At 33.8% G+C, this 14,582-nt stretch overlaps 1 protein-coding gene across 1 annotated transcript; it reads right to left on the minus strand.

Annotated features, from left to right (window-relative positions):
* Window positions 1–6,218: 6,218 nt before the first annotated feature.
* Window positions 6,219–13,517, minus strand: LOC108332891 (DEAD-box ATP-dependent RNA helicase 36). Its single transcript, XM_052870631.1, has 7 exons — window positions 12,942–13,517; window positions 12,197–12,519; window positions 8,493–8,696; window positions 8,325–8,406; window positions 7,273–7,371; window positions 6,936–7,103; window positions 6,219–6,842 (listed from the first exon to the last, which is right to left on the minus strand). Exons 1-7 carry the CDS (start codon window positions 13,443–13,445, stop codon window positions 6,669–6,671), a joined length of 1,554 nt encoding a protein of 517 aa, XP_052726591.1. The 5' UTR covers window positions 13,446–13,517; the 3' UTR covers window positions 6,219–6,668.
* Between the last annotated feature and the right edge of the window lie 1,065 nt (window positions 13,518–14,582).

Genomic DNA, 14,582 nt, shown 5'->3' on the forward strand with positions numbered 1-14,582 from the left:
ACACACCATATCATGGTCTGCCATTTTAAGAGATGCAAGCTTGTTCGTAGTGTCATAGAGACGTTGAATATCGTTGGCATAAATGCTTTGGGCTTTCTTCCAAAAGGAGTGCCATGTTTTGAAAGCCCTCAAAGATACAAGAAGTTTGGGTTCCACTGATTGCCATAACAGGGCACACAATTGGAAATCTGCTTGTTTCCACTTATCAGCTTTTTCAGTAGGTACATGGCTTCCATCTCGCTCAAGGTGGTCATAATGCCCTTGGCCATGGAACCACATTTCAACGGCAGCAGGACATGATAGATAATTTTTTCCATTTAGCTTCTCGGAGGTAATTGATGGACTTCCGGAGAAGGAAAGAGTACTACCAGACGCCATTTCTGAAGAAGGCGAATAGTACCAGCGAGGACCAAGAAAACCCTAAGGGTTTAGACGAACAGAACTATGATAGCGATGGATGACGGTGGTCGGCGACAACGGACGGCGGGCAATGACCGGTGACGGCGGACGGTGGTCGGCGGCGGACAACGGTGGCCGGTGGCGAACAACGGTGGTCGTCGGCGGACGACGGTGGCCGGCGGCGGACAGCGGTGAATGGTGGCTGACGACAACAGACTGTGGCGCCGGACAGATATTACGAGACAAAAACTAGAGCGGGATCAACCTAGTCTGATACTAGGATCGACCCGCTCTGATACAATATTTTATAAAAAGGCTTTTTATATCGATATTTTACATATGTTGAAAGTGGCGCGATGACAGGATTGTAAATATGATAAATTTTTTTATACAGATCTCCAAAGAAAAGTAGATGACTAATTGGAATCATTTAGTGTAAGTCTAGACAGCTAGGAGTGACTTTTGGAATATACGTTTTATAAGGAATAGGAATATTGTCAAGGAAACAAAAATTGCAAGGTTTTCGCAAAAGAGAAGAGTTCTCAGGGTTTTGGCAAGATCATAGTAGTTTTGAAGACAGTTCTTTAAGAGTTATTGTTTTTGGGTTACAATTATTATGAAGAGAGTATCATTTTCAGTAAACAAATGAGTAAGGAAGTATGGAATCAAAGTAGAGTAGATGATGATGGGCATGTTCTTAAGAGAAAGTGGTGTGTATGAAGTGTTGGACCAACCGATACCAATTTTGCACAACAGAAATATCAAAACAGAGTACGTTACAAATTGTTTAAAAGCAAAGAGCTTATTTGGTCACTTTAAAAATGGTTCCTTTAATTTTCTCAAAGGATTTTTATCGAACAATTGATCAGCAGAAAATATAATGAGTGTAGAGAGTAGAAAAATCACAGAAATGATTTTTATCCTGGTTCGAATTAAAAGATTCTACGTCCAATCGTTAATCACTATGAATAGTGATTAACCTTTTCACTATAAATAGTTTTACAGTTACAATATAGTGATTGAAAATAACAGTAACAAAAACACCTTCCTTCAACGAACGAACCGGAAGAGTACAACACAAACCTTCCTTCAACGAACGAACCGAAAGAGTACAGCACAAACCTAACCAACCCTAACCCTTTTATTTTACCCAATAACTTAAACTTTAAACATTTCCACCAAGTCAATTCACTTCACATTGTCACGTATTCATCAAAGTGCATAGGTCATTTAGTTTTGGCCACGGTGCCAATTGCACCGTTATGTTTTTAACGTTGTAAGCCAAAAGGACCATGTTAAACATTTTTTAACAAAATATGGGACCTTACTGAACTTTTTTAAAAGGTAGGAGGACTTTGAACAAATACCCCAAAAGTATGGACCAAATGATGTATTAAACCTTATTATTAAAAGCATTTTTTTATCTAAATAATAAACTCATGCACTCATAAAAGTAAAACAAATTAAACTAAACAAATATTAGGGAAAAAATCTCTTCATTAATTAAAATATATGTATATGTTTTTAAATATTAGATTTCTTGCTTCCATCAAGTTTCTATTGAACCTTCCAAACATGTTCTTCATGCTCCTATACTTGATGGCAATCTCCTTAGTTAGGTTGGGCCAAAACTAGAAGAAAAATTTATGGTGAAGAGGGAAGGGTGAGTGTTTGCGGAAGTTGGTGGAAATAAGTAAAGTGTTTCATGGTTTTGGTGCTATTATGGATGATGAAGGTGGTGTCTATGATGCTCTAAGAGAGGATAGGCCAACTCTTGTAGGAAGGTGGCTAGAGAAGGCTACTTGGGTTTCTCTAACCTAGGGTGACCCTACAAGAGTATTATGGCACAAAAATGGCAGCATAACTTTACTCTGTTTCCAAGATAATTACATGAAGGTGATACACCTCTATTTATAGGCTAAGGTGTCTCCAAAGGGGCAAAAACTTAGACCTAAAAAAGCCACCTTGGCTAGCTTGGAGAGCACAGAGAAATCCTCTCCATTAGGAGAAGGACAAATGGCATAAATCCTCTTTAATGAGAGGGGGACATGTGGCCACTACTTATAGAGAATCATCTTCATTCCTAGAGTGATATGTGGCCACTAATTAAAAAGAAAAATTCTCCAAAGGGAGGGTGACACATGGCATGGACAACCCATCCCTCCTTGTCCATCAAGTTAGATGAAACTTTGATCAGCCTAAAATCGTATCCAACTTTGGTCAACATTGGATCTTGGCCCTTTGGTGACTTAAATGGTCAAAACCCTATTCTACTTAGCCCAAAATAAATCCTACACTACTAGACTTATAATACAAAGCCCTAATAAATTGTAGACTACTTGGCCCAAATTACTAGACCCAAAATTATTCTTACTCTACTATAAGTTTCATGATGGCTAGAGATGGCCGAAGAGAGAGAGTATAGGCCCTCATCTTCCACAAATGACTTCAACTAATCTTGAATTTGTTTTGGGCATGCCTAAGGGTATGCCATCAATATTGATGGGGTGCCATGAAAAAGAGACGCTGCTTCAGATCTCAAGTTGGGGAAGACAAAGATAGTGTGTGCAAAAAAGATGGGAAAGGGGAGTGTTGTTGACAGTGCAAGCGACGTTATTAGGCACATCGTGAGGCAACGAATTTGGTCAAAGGTGGTAGGGATAAGTTGCTTTGCTTTGATAGAGAAGATGGCCATAAATAGAGGGAATAAAAATGCTACACTGTGTGAATGGTGACGAAGGAGGTGCACCACCAACGGTTACAAAGTCACCAGCTATTATTGTCGTCGTCGGTGAAGATGACTAGGTTTTTAGGTGGAAGAGAAGATGACCTAGGTTTCTTTGAAGAAAAGAGAGATGTGTTGATACAAGATTGTTTAAAAAAACTAGATTGTCTAGCAACCTATGTTTTGAAGTTTAACAAACAACACTCGACGAAATATTGATCATAAGATATAATGTTTAGTGATGACATGTACTAAAGGATAATATTGGATGAAATATATCTAGTATATCGAACAAGATAAACATAAATAATATAATGCTTGAAGTTAACTCTGTTTAAATGAAATACAATAGAAACACAATCTATGTAATCGTTGATGCTTAAAAGTTAAACATACAAATATGGAAAGTCATCAAGTGTTTGTCAAGACAAGCTATCTAGGATATCAAAATAACACACTAAATGTTATCAAAAGATGCATAATTATCTGATATCTCAAACATATCCAAGGCACAAGGTACATGTGGTGTCAAACGCTATAAAATTTTCAACAAAATATCTAACACTTCAACAAAAGTTATAGCATCTGAAAAGAAGCTCTTTTAAACATGTCTAAACGATGTACTTGAGGCTAGACAACATTTTGAAACAAAAGGCTTAAAAGATCATATCATAACATACTAGACGCTTTGTCTTCAAACAATGCATTTATTTAAACATGCTAAGATGTGAGAAAATATTTTGAACACGCAACATGCTTAACTATCATCAACGTTTAAAACATTTAATGTTGTATGAAAAATTACCTTTTGACTTGCATGATTTGTTCTTGTTATTTGTACAGGTAATGTCAATACTAAAACTTTATTTAGGAGCGTCACACAAAGGACAAAATAATGTTAAGTGATAAAAAGACATTCTTAAAATGTTTCCTCAATCTTTGCACTAAAAGGTCTTACAAGCTACATTTGAATGAAAGCACTGTTTTGCTATAACGTAGACCTGAATTTAACTAGCTGCCTAAAAAGCCTATGAAGTCTATCCAGAAGTCAATTATGTGTTCAACGATCATTTCTCAAGAGGATTATATAAAGAAGATTCATTGAAGTTGAAGAAGGTGAAAATAGAAGAGAGAAAAGGAAAGAGAAAAAGAGAACATATTCAAAAAATATCATAAGACAATATCTCTACTCTACCTCAAAGCATATATCGTTTGATGTTCTTCAACATAAAAGGAAGAATCTCATATGTTCACAAATTGTATTGTATTGATCCTCTCCTTACAAGTTATTCAAATTTGTATTTGTAATCAAACACAGATTGTGTTTATATTTAAACACTTCTATTGAGCTATACGTACTAGTCAAGATTAACTAGGAAACCAGGAGTAGTTGACAATACTCAATGTATACAAAGAGTGGTTATAATACTTGAAAACTATGACCGGATAAACTTATTATAATCAAGATTGATTAGGATTGATATCGGGAGTAGTTAAACTCGAACTAGTCAGAAATGATTACGAAAACCATGAGTGGTTAAAATACTTGATGTATAGTTTCTACTTGATTGTACTCTTAAATAAAATTAGTGAAACTTCTCAAAAGTTTTAAAAAAGACTAAACATATTTCAAAATTGAGTATACTAATATAAAAACATGTGTTATTACCTTTTTTATTTAAAATATTTTCCTAAAATAATTTATTAAAAATAAAATCATCTAATAATTATAGCAAATTCTCTAACTCCTCCTATAATTCATAAGCAATATTATTTATGTAAAGTTTCAAAGAATTACCAAATTCCAAGGATTTGGTTGGAATGTTCACATTGCTGAGCTTATGCAACTATAATTATAAAACTATGAATCTTATTTTTTGAGATTCCTCACACACACTTATATTCAACTTTTATAAGAGTTGTGAAATAATTTATTATTTTCATTTTTATTTAGTTAAATATATTTTTATTTCTAAATTTTGATATAAAATTAAAATTTATACATATTCAAAACTTTAATCATTTTCTCCAAACTTTAAAAAGTAAATTAATATAATCTTTTTAATTTAATGTCAAACAAATTAAAAGTTAAATTTAACATAATACATATTTAACATGTCAAAAGAAATTTATATAACTAAATTAAAAAAAACTATATTCATTTATTTATTAAATTTTAAATTAATATATATCAAAACTTGAGACAAAATCAATTCTAATTTTGTGTCAAAATTCAAATCATATTCTATTTTTGTTTTTCAATGTTTTCCTCTTATATAAGCACACCTCTCTTTTCCTTCTTCCTCCACTGGTGTCCCTTCTCTATCAAGTCTCTTCTTCCAGCTCACCTCCACCAGAATCTCTTTATTTTTTTCTCCCCCTCTATTCTCCTTTTACAAAATAAATAATACATTTTGAATTATAAATTCGAAATACTAAATTTGTATTAATTCATGAACGATTTTTCTTGATTCCAAATACAAAAACTTCCCTCGGAACATAATCATCATTTACCATTTTTCTAAAACATTAATTATCATAAAAACACTTTACAAGTCATTTACGCCTTGTTCTTTTGAGTGAATTTGTTCTTTTGAGTGAATTTGAAGGAATAGATTTGAGAAAATTTGAAGATAATTTCTTTTATTATTTTTTTAGCCAATTTGAAGGTAAATGAAAATAAATTTAAAAATAATTTTTTTTAATTTGTCACGTCAATACAATTTTATATTAATTCTCACAAATTTTATTTTCAAATTCACTCTCATTTACCTCCAAATTCGCTCAAAAAAACGACAAAAAAAATTATCTTCAAATCCTCTCAAATCCACTCCTCAAATCTACTCAAAAGAACAACAGGCCATTAATGTCTTTCTTCCCTTGGCCTCCCGCACTTCAATGGATAGATTATTTTAGTCACTTTTATTATTAGCCATCCTATTCATTGTTTTCACCTCATCCTCCCAAAATCTGCAATAAATGATATAATGCTAAGAAAAACCTTTGATAAAATGTCCACCATCTCACGTTTTTCCATTCACAAACTTGAACTTACGAACTTGTTTAAAAAAGCCAAATCCAAAGGATCAACACATTAATAAAACAATTGAATTCACAAAATGACAATTTTGTTCCACCTGTACAATTTTCTGAAGCTAAATCAGCAGCGTATTTAACTGGCTACAAAATTGATTGATGACACCCTGCTTCTCAATGGCTAGGAATGTTCACCAGGTTCAAATTCAGTTGTTTGGTCCTTCTTTCACCTCAAAACTAAACAAATAAAGAGGCAAAATCAGAGCTCAAAATCAAAGGAAGAATATTGCCTAGATGTGTTTAATCTCACCTCTACAAACAGTCAGGAAGACACGAATACAATAGCAAACCATTTACCAAAATACCTTTAGCTTCTCTACGTCCACTGGGATACCTCTCTTTTCTTTCGGCTTTGGATTTTAACCTCTTTTCTTTCCATAATTAGAAATCATCGTTTACTTAAATATACTAATGTACTTCTTACCCCTTTTCTTTGGAGTTTGCTATATCAGCTGATGCCTCTATTCTCTTTTTTTCTGTTTTTTTCCTTCTCCTGTGCAAATTCTTTACTTCTTTGATTTAACTTTTTTTCATTAACAAACCTTTTTCTTTTAGCACTAGTTTTTGTTTCCCTCTCAATGCTACCCATCTTCATTTCCTCGACATTCTTAGCACCGAAAACCTACACAATACATCAAAGTAAACAAGTCGATTGGAAAAATGGCCAATTATGCAAGTCAATAACAGGAAGAGAAAGATATTCAGTGTTTTATACCTCTTTCCCTTGCTCTGAGAATTCTTTACTTTTTTTTCTCCTTTTATTTTTCTTCAAGAGTCCTTTCTCTGCAAGCATTTTCAGTTTCTGTTTTTTCCGCTCTTTAGCTTTCTCCTCAAAGCCATCATCTATCATTCTCATTTCTGCTACATTCTTAGCACTGAAAACCTACAATACATCACAGAATTAAGAAGTCAAATAGAAATTTAGAACAAAAAAACCAAACATTTACATAGCTCATAATTGAAAATGCAAAAATTATTTAGACACAGAAAAGGAAACAAATTAAATATATAATTCAATAGCTAGAACAAAAAATCGCCTAGCAAAAACATACCTTCTTCATGAGAGAAAGCGCCTCACTTTCTTTGTATTCAATCATTTCAAGTTGTTTCTCAATAAGTGCTTCTATTTCATGAATAAGTTCAACATCATTCTGAAAATGTCAAAATGTCAAACAAATAAGGAAACCTTTGCAATAAAAATATCAGAATCCTAAAATGATTTCATTTATACGAACATGAGTAACAATTGAAAAAACTAAGACACTTCCTCCGAAAAAACACAGCAAAACCACAGATCAACAAATATTTTCTGAATATGTTTGAGTAATAACTCCACCCAATAGAATGGAATTATTTATATTCAGAGGCCACACAACCTATGTCATCACACTTAAAAATGGTTATACATCAAGATATCCTAGACACTGCCATCCACAAGACAAGCAGGCAATTATCTACAGTATGAACTCATTTTTCTAAGGTTTGCACAACACCCACAATCAAGTTTAAAAGTACAGACTTACATCGGTATGTCTGGGATACAGATTGTACCGATTTAGATACTAACATAATTCAAAAAGGAAGAACCTAGGGCATTACCCCAGGAACCAATTCACGTCAACCATAGCAGGTATTATAGTTTAGTTGGTTAGATTCATAATATCCCTTTAAGCTAAATTTAGATGGTAATGGTCATTAAGTGTCAAATTAGTGAAATGACACCTTTAATAACTTTCAGAGATGCAAAAATTTATCAATTTAATTGTTGAATTATATAACTGTCTATGGTAACATTGTTGATTTCAAGCTTGGGCAAATGAGGAGGGTTGTGTCATGCCCATTTCCATGGCTCACTCAAAATGAATGACGTGCTAATCCTAGGTTTTACCCAGAATAACAAGTTGTATCTCTCGACTATAGTATTAAATGAGTTTAGTCGCCACATCAACACTCAAGTGTGATGTTGCATAAGCAACAGGCCTCTCAAATTTAACAATTTATTACAAACAAAAATTCTTAGGTATTAGGTACAAATTCAATACTTGCAAACTTCAAATAACAAACAAATATACAAGCTTTAATATTAAATATAACATGTGCTAACCTGGGTGACAAGGCTCAAAGCCAGTCCACCTCTACCGGCTCTTGCCGTTCGACCAACCCGATGAATATAATCCCGTGGAAACCTGGAGATGAATAGTTGCAATATGCTAATTGAAATGCTTCAAATGTCTATTAAGAAGGAAAAGAAATTGGCACAAGAAAAGGTAACCTTGGAACATCATAGTTGATAACAAGGTCAACTGTAGGAATATCCAATCCACGACTGGCAACATCAGTTGCTAGCAGTACAGAAACCTTTCCTGATTTAAATTGATGAAGAGCTTCAAGCCTCTGAGTTTGTGATTTGAATGAATAAAGAGCTGCTGCTTCTTGATCAAGAACTTCCAGCATTAAACTTAAACGATGACAATCTCTGAAATTTGGAAACATTTAGGAACATCTAAAAACTATTTACAAGAGAATGACAATAGTAGGGTAGAATCACTTTTATTATTTTACATATCATTATGCTACCTAACTTTCAGAAATTCTATCATTTAGGATCCTTATTCAAAAGGATTTTCTTCAGCCAATTACAGCAAGTTAATTGACCCTTTGATTAGGGTTAGCATTTCAGTAAACATTTAGGAACATCTAAAAACTATTTACAAGAGAATGACAATAGTAGGGTAGGATCACTTTTATTATTTTACATATCATTGTGCTACCTAACTTTCAGAAATTCTATCATTTAGGATCCTTATTCAAAGGGATTTTCTTTAGCCAATTACAGCAAGTTAATTGACCCTTTGATTAGGGTTAGCATTTCAGTATGCAATCTAACTTGAAGTATAAAAGGCATAAGTGCGTGAGCATTGTTTTATGACATCACATCAGGATACACTATATAAATTCAAGAACCTATTTACCTCCTTCATTATCTAATATCATATTTCAACAGGAATAAAAGATGAACGTAACTGCTGCCATTTTTTAACTTGGGATATCTGAATCCGAATTCAGAAACAAAATAGCCTTTCTATAAAGAAAACAAAAATAGCCAACAGAGTCAATGACCTCATTTTCAGAGTCCTGTCAAATTCATGATAGCAGAACATTGTTCTTTTACATTGCAAACACCTGAGCACTAAGATTTGGTCACAGTTAAACAGTTCCAAATAAATGAAATAATGAAATGCATGTGAATCAGGTATGCCTCATTATTCAACTAAAGATGTCAATATAAGCTATTGTTGGAGGAAAAAGAGGATAGCAAAGAATGCCTAATAATTATTTACCTAGTTGAAATAATAACCGCTTTCAAAATTTAATAACAATCAAATTATATTTTGCACACATAAAGGCCTAAATTTAGCTTAGTAGAACAAAAACAGCTTGGATTGTCAACAAAGCCATGCTAAACATCGGTTGGTGTGGGGAGTTACACACCAAAAATGAAAGCAAAGCAAGCAATTATTTATATATACAAATTAGACGGGCCATTTTTCATTCCTTGTATGAATACCAGTTATAGCATGACAGCTCTCAGGCTTCATTAGCCAAACAAAAATTTCTTCCAACATCAATTTCCATCCTTGACCTCCATGCAGTATTAGTAACTTGAGTATTATGGGATATCTAAGTCCCACATCAAGTACTATGGGATGTTCAAATGGAGTACATATGTGCTTGGTTCTATAGTGCCTAAAAGCAAGCCTTTAAGGGTGGGTGGGTTCCTCCAGTGCTTGAGAACTTATCAAATGGTATTCAGAGCAGTAAACCAGAGAATTGTGGCTGTCATTTGTGGCAGAGTTTTAGAGCTTTCTTAATCAGAAATTGAGCACATCACTATCAAACAAAACTTGAAAAAAAAGTGGAGCAACCACAACATGATGAGGCACAACTAGAGCTGGGTATATGATTGAGGCCATCCATGCTATGAAGCCCAGACACAGATATGACAGACGCAGAGATACGGCTAAATTGAAAAATTATAGGATACAGACACAGCACATACATACATACATCTTTGATTTCCTCCAGAGATTAGACTTCCAAGAACATTTTGAGTTCTTCCAAAGCTGATTGGACTTTAGTCATGAAGGATACCATATCATGGTGAATCATTTTGAGAGATGCAAGCTTGTTTGCAGAATCATAGAAACGTTGGGTATCATTGGCATAAATGTTTTGAGCTTTCTTCTAAAAGGAGTAGCATGTTTTGAAAGCTCTAAGAGACATCAGAAGTCTTGGTTCCACAGAATGCTACAACAAGGCATACAGCTGGAAATCCGCTTGTTTCCATTGTTTAGCTTTTCCAGCTGGCACATGGCTTCCTCCATCTTGCTCAAGGTGGTCATGATGTCTTTGGCCAAAGAACCACAATGCAGCCCACGATAGATAATTTTAGCTTCAAGGAAGTAATGCAGGGGCTTCCAGAGAATGAAATAGCATTTCCATTGGTCATTGTTGACCAAGAAGACAAAAACAATAAGGAAAAACTAAAGCCTTAGGATGACTTCGAACCGCGATGGAACAAAGCTTTGAAGGCCAAAACAGAGACAGCAAGAATTAGGTTCCACAACTGCGTGGTTGGCTGTTGGTCAAAGAGGAACTCCAAATTCAGTGGTTGCTGACGGAAAACTGTAACGGCCGACAATGGTGGCCAGTGGCACACAGCAACAGCAGACAGTGAATGGCGGCAAAAACTATGCCAAAGATGATAGAGAGAAGCAAAGCAAGATCAACCCGCTCTAATGCGAACTTAAGATTAAAAAAGGGAATACACTTTTAAGGGCTTAAGAGACCCTCTCATAATCTTTTATTTATAATGAAAAAACTTATTCAAGAGTACATGGAAGATTAAGAGACTACACTAGACACCTAGGTACAGAACTAGGTACGGCTATAGGTACACCTAATAGATTGTCTAACACACCACACCCTACTTAGGCTTAATGGTGATACATAGATGAAATTATTTTAACAATATTTAATAAATCGCAACTTGTACAGAAGAGATAAACAACATATCAACACATAAAAATAGAACCAAATACTAATTCTACCCATTTTTTTCACTATCATTGGTTTACACTTTATAGAAGAAACCGAGTAAGTACGAAAACCTCAAAGATATGCATTCAATAAAACTCTGGTTCACCCATCAACTAAAAAACCTATATTGAAAAATTCATAACGTTAAAATAATTGCCTCCATCTTCAGCTGCATGGAATGCATACCAGAGAAAGTAGAAATCATGCGTTTGTCCAATATCTATTTTCTAAGTAGAGACACCAAAATCAATTTCAAGTCCAACCAGTTTGCCAAATAAAAGTATATAATTCCAAATTTTCATTGTCAAACAGCAACAACTTTTTTTTCTTGTAACATCACAAATTTTAATTATTTACTGAATGTCATACACAAAGGCCATTACACGGAACTATATCACCAGACCACAAACAGATTCAATTAGACAACGGTCCACAATAATAAGCTTCAATTGAGTCCATCATAAACTGTCGACAAAAGAAAAAGAAATGCAATAACAGACAGTCAAATTTCATCATAATAATATTGGAATGCGAATGTTTACCCTTTTTACTTCATTGCAGGTTGGGACAAGGAAGCTAAACAAAAAATAACAGCCTAATAATTCATTGAAGAAAAGCAGTCAAAGGTAAAATTCTGATATTGGATATTTAGATATTAATAGTCAAGTCAGGAACCAACTAACGAAAACAAAAGCATCAAACAAATAAATTAGTAGGTGTGATTGTTTGATATAATAGAAGCTGAAAGAGGCCACATTTTCCTATAGCACCACAAAAATATATAGATATGGACGTAGCATAAAAATGAATAACAAACCATAATATAGAAAACAAAATTGGTAACAAAGAATCTAAACATACAATGTAGAAATATACCTGCATGTTGAGATAAACACGATGGCAGACCGAATTCCCATATCCTCCATTTTTGACAAGATATACATCAAATATACATCCTTCACCTTTTTAGGGATGAATATCACCTGTTGCTTAAGTGATTCAACTGTTTTAAAACCTTCATATGCCTCGTAGACATACATCTTATCTTGGTAACGTTCTTGCAACTTTTGCAGATTACTTGTAGTTGTCGCAGAAAAGAACAGATTTTGTCGATTTTCAGGTAAGCACTGAAAGATAAATTTCAATTCCTCCTGAAAACAAGCATCCAGAACTCGATCTGCTTCATCCAAGACAAGAAACTGCAGAAGCATAAGTCAAATATTAATTCATATAATTATGAACAATACCATAGGTAAAAGAGTATAATTAAAATGCTTATCTAAACCTACTTTAAATCAGGTCATTCATTACCTTGTTTCAGGAGAAAACGGGAGGAATAATTAGGGTTTATGAACCCTAAATCCATTTAATGAGTTCCAACACAAAGTTGTGCATTAGATTAAAAGTAACAGTAGAAACAAATCTTTCATTAAACGGGCTCAATGTGCAACCCTAAAGAAAAAATGCATATATTAAAACTAAGTTTAAATGTGGCTAAACGAGATTAATTTTGTTTGAAGTTTTGGTTCTAAAGCTATTCTTGAACCTATAAATTGAAAACCAGACCAACACCGAACTGCTTATCCAAACGCAGCTTCAAATCGAATTACAAGCTCACTACCTTGGTTCTGGAGAAAACAGGAGAAATATCAGGATTATCACGGAGCAAGACGTGGATTCTACCAGGTGTGGCAATGACGAGATGCGGCCTCACAACCAAATCCTTCGCCTGCTTGAGCATATCCATGCCGCCTACCACAACCGTGATGCGGAGGTGCACGGCAGAGCCCAGAACGCGGAACTGCTCCGCCAGCTGGAACGCCAGTTCGCGCGTGGGCGTCACTACGAGTGCGAAAACGCCGAAGGGGTGCTCAGCGAGTCGATGCAGGATCGGAAGAGCGAAGGCCGCCGTTTTCCCGCTCCCAGTCTCGTCGATGCCAAGCACGTGCCGGCCCTCGAGCACAGGCGGTATGCAACGCTGCTGCACGTGTCGTGGCATCCGCATTCCGAGCTCCCGACACGTACTAACGACCCACTCTGCCAGGCCGAGGTCATCGAATGTCTTGCCGTCTGTCGCGGCTTCGTCGAGGTCTTCGCGGCCGTCCGCGACGGAGCTAGGGTTCATGTAGGGTTAGTTAATTAGGGATGAAAAATTGAATTTTAGAGATGAAAAGTCGTGTTGATGTTTAGAGAGTCTGGCCTCTCTCATTTTTATTATTTTTACTATTGTTATTACTATTATTATTATTATTATTTAATAATTTAAGTAGTTATTTATTTATATAATTATATACATGTTCTGAGTAGTTAATATATATTAACTTTATATTCATTTTTATTGAGGATTTTAAATAATATTATTAATGTTTTATTTATTCTAAAAAAGTTATATATCATAATATACGTTTTGTGATTTCTTATAACTACTAAAATATTATTTATTAACTACTTATTAATTTTCTCTTATAATGTTACTGTTATCACTATTCAAAGAAACATAAAGTATACTCTGTAGTCAAACTATTTTATCAACATGATTTGAGAAATTATGATTTACTAACATTTAATAGTGGATCAAATTTATAAACATTTTATACCTAATTGACTAGTAAGATTAGTTAACAAATATTTTTATTTTCTTATGGTCCCTTTTTTATATATGTGTAATACTTTGTTGGTATTATTTCTGTCTTGTTACGGTTTTAATATATTTTCGGTATCAAGTATATGCATAAAAATTACATTTTAGGTCAATCTTAGGAAAGAAAAAACAATTAAATATTGAATGATCACCGTAATTTGCTTTAGTCTTGGCTAGGATACGAATTTTTTTTTTTTCAATATTTCAACAATCTTGAAACAAATTATTCTCTAATTTAAAAAAAAAATTATTACTGTCTTAAAAGATAATTTAATCAGTAATACGATTCGTTCAAATTTATTTTATTTTTGAAATATAATTTATACGAATATTCATAAAATGGATATGTTTAATAAAAATATTAATTTTTAAAATAAATTTATAAAGGTTGTCACTGACACATAAAAGTAGTGAGTATTATTTTAAATGTTAGATGTTTAAAATAATATCTACGATCTTCCATATAAAAAAGAAATGCTTCCTAATATATAATCTAATTATTAAAATTTGTCTCTTGTTCCTCCCTGCATCCAATAATATACTTATATTTGTTTGTAACTTAACCATTATTTAATTGTGCCCACAAACTGCATAATAATTGTTTTTCAAAGACTAATCTAT

The sequence above is a fragment of the Vigna angularis genome, chromosome 11 (assembly GCF_016808095.1).
Source record: "Vigna angularis cultivar LongXiaoDou No.4 chromosome 11, ASM1680809v1, whole genome shotgun sequence".
NCBI classification, from domain to species: domain Eukaryota; kingdom Viridiplantae; phylum Streptophyta; class Magnoliopsida; order Fabales; family Fabaceae; genus Vigna; species Vigna angularis.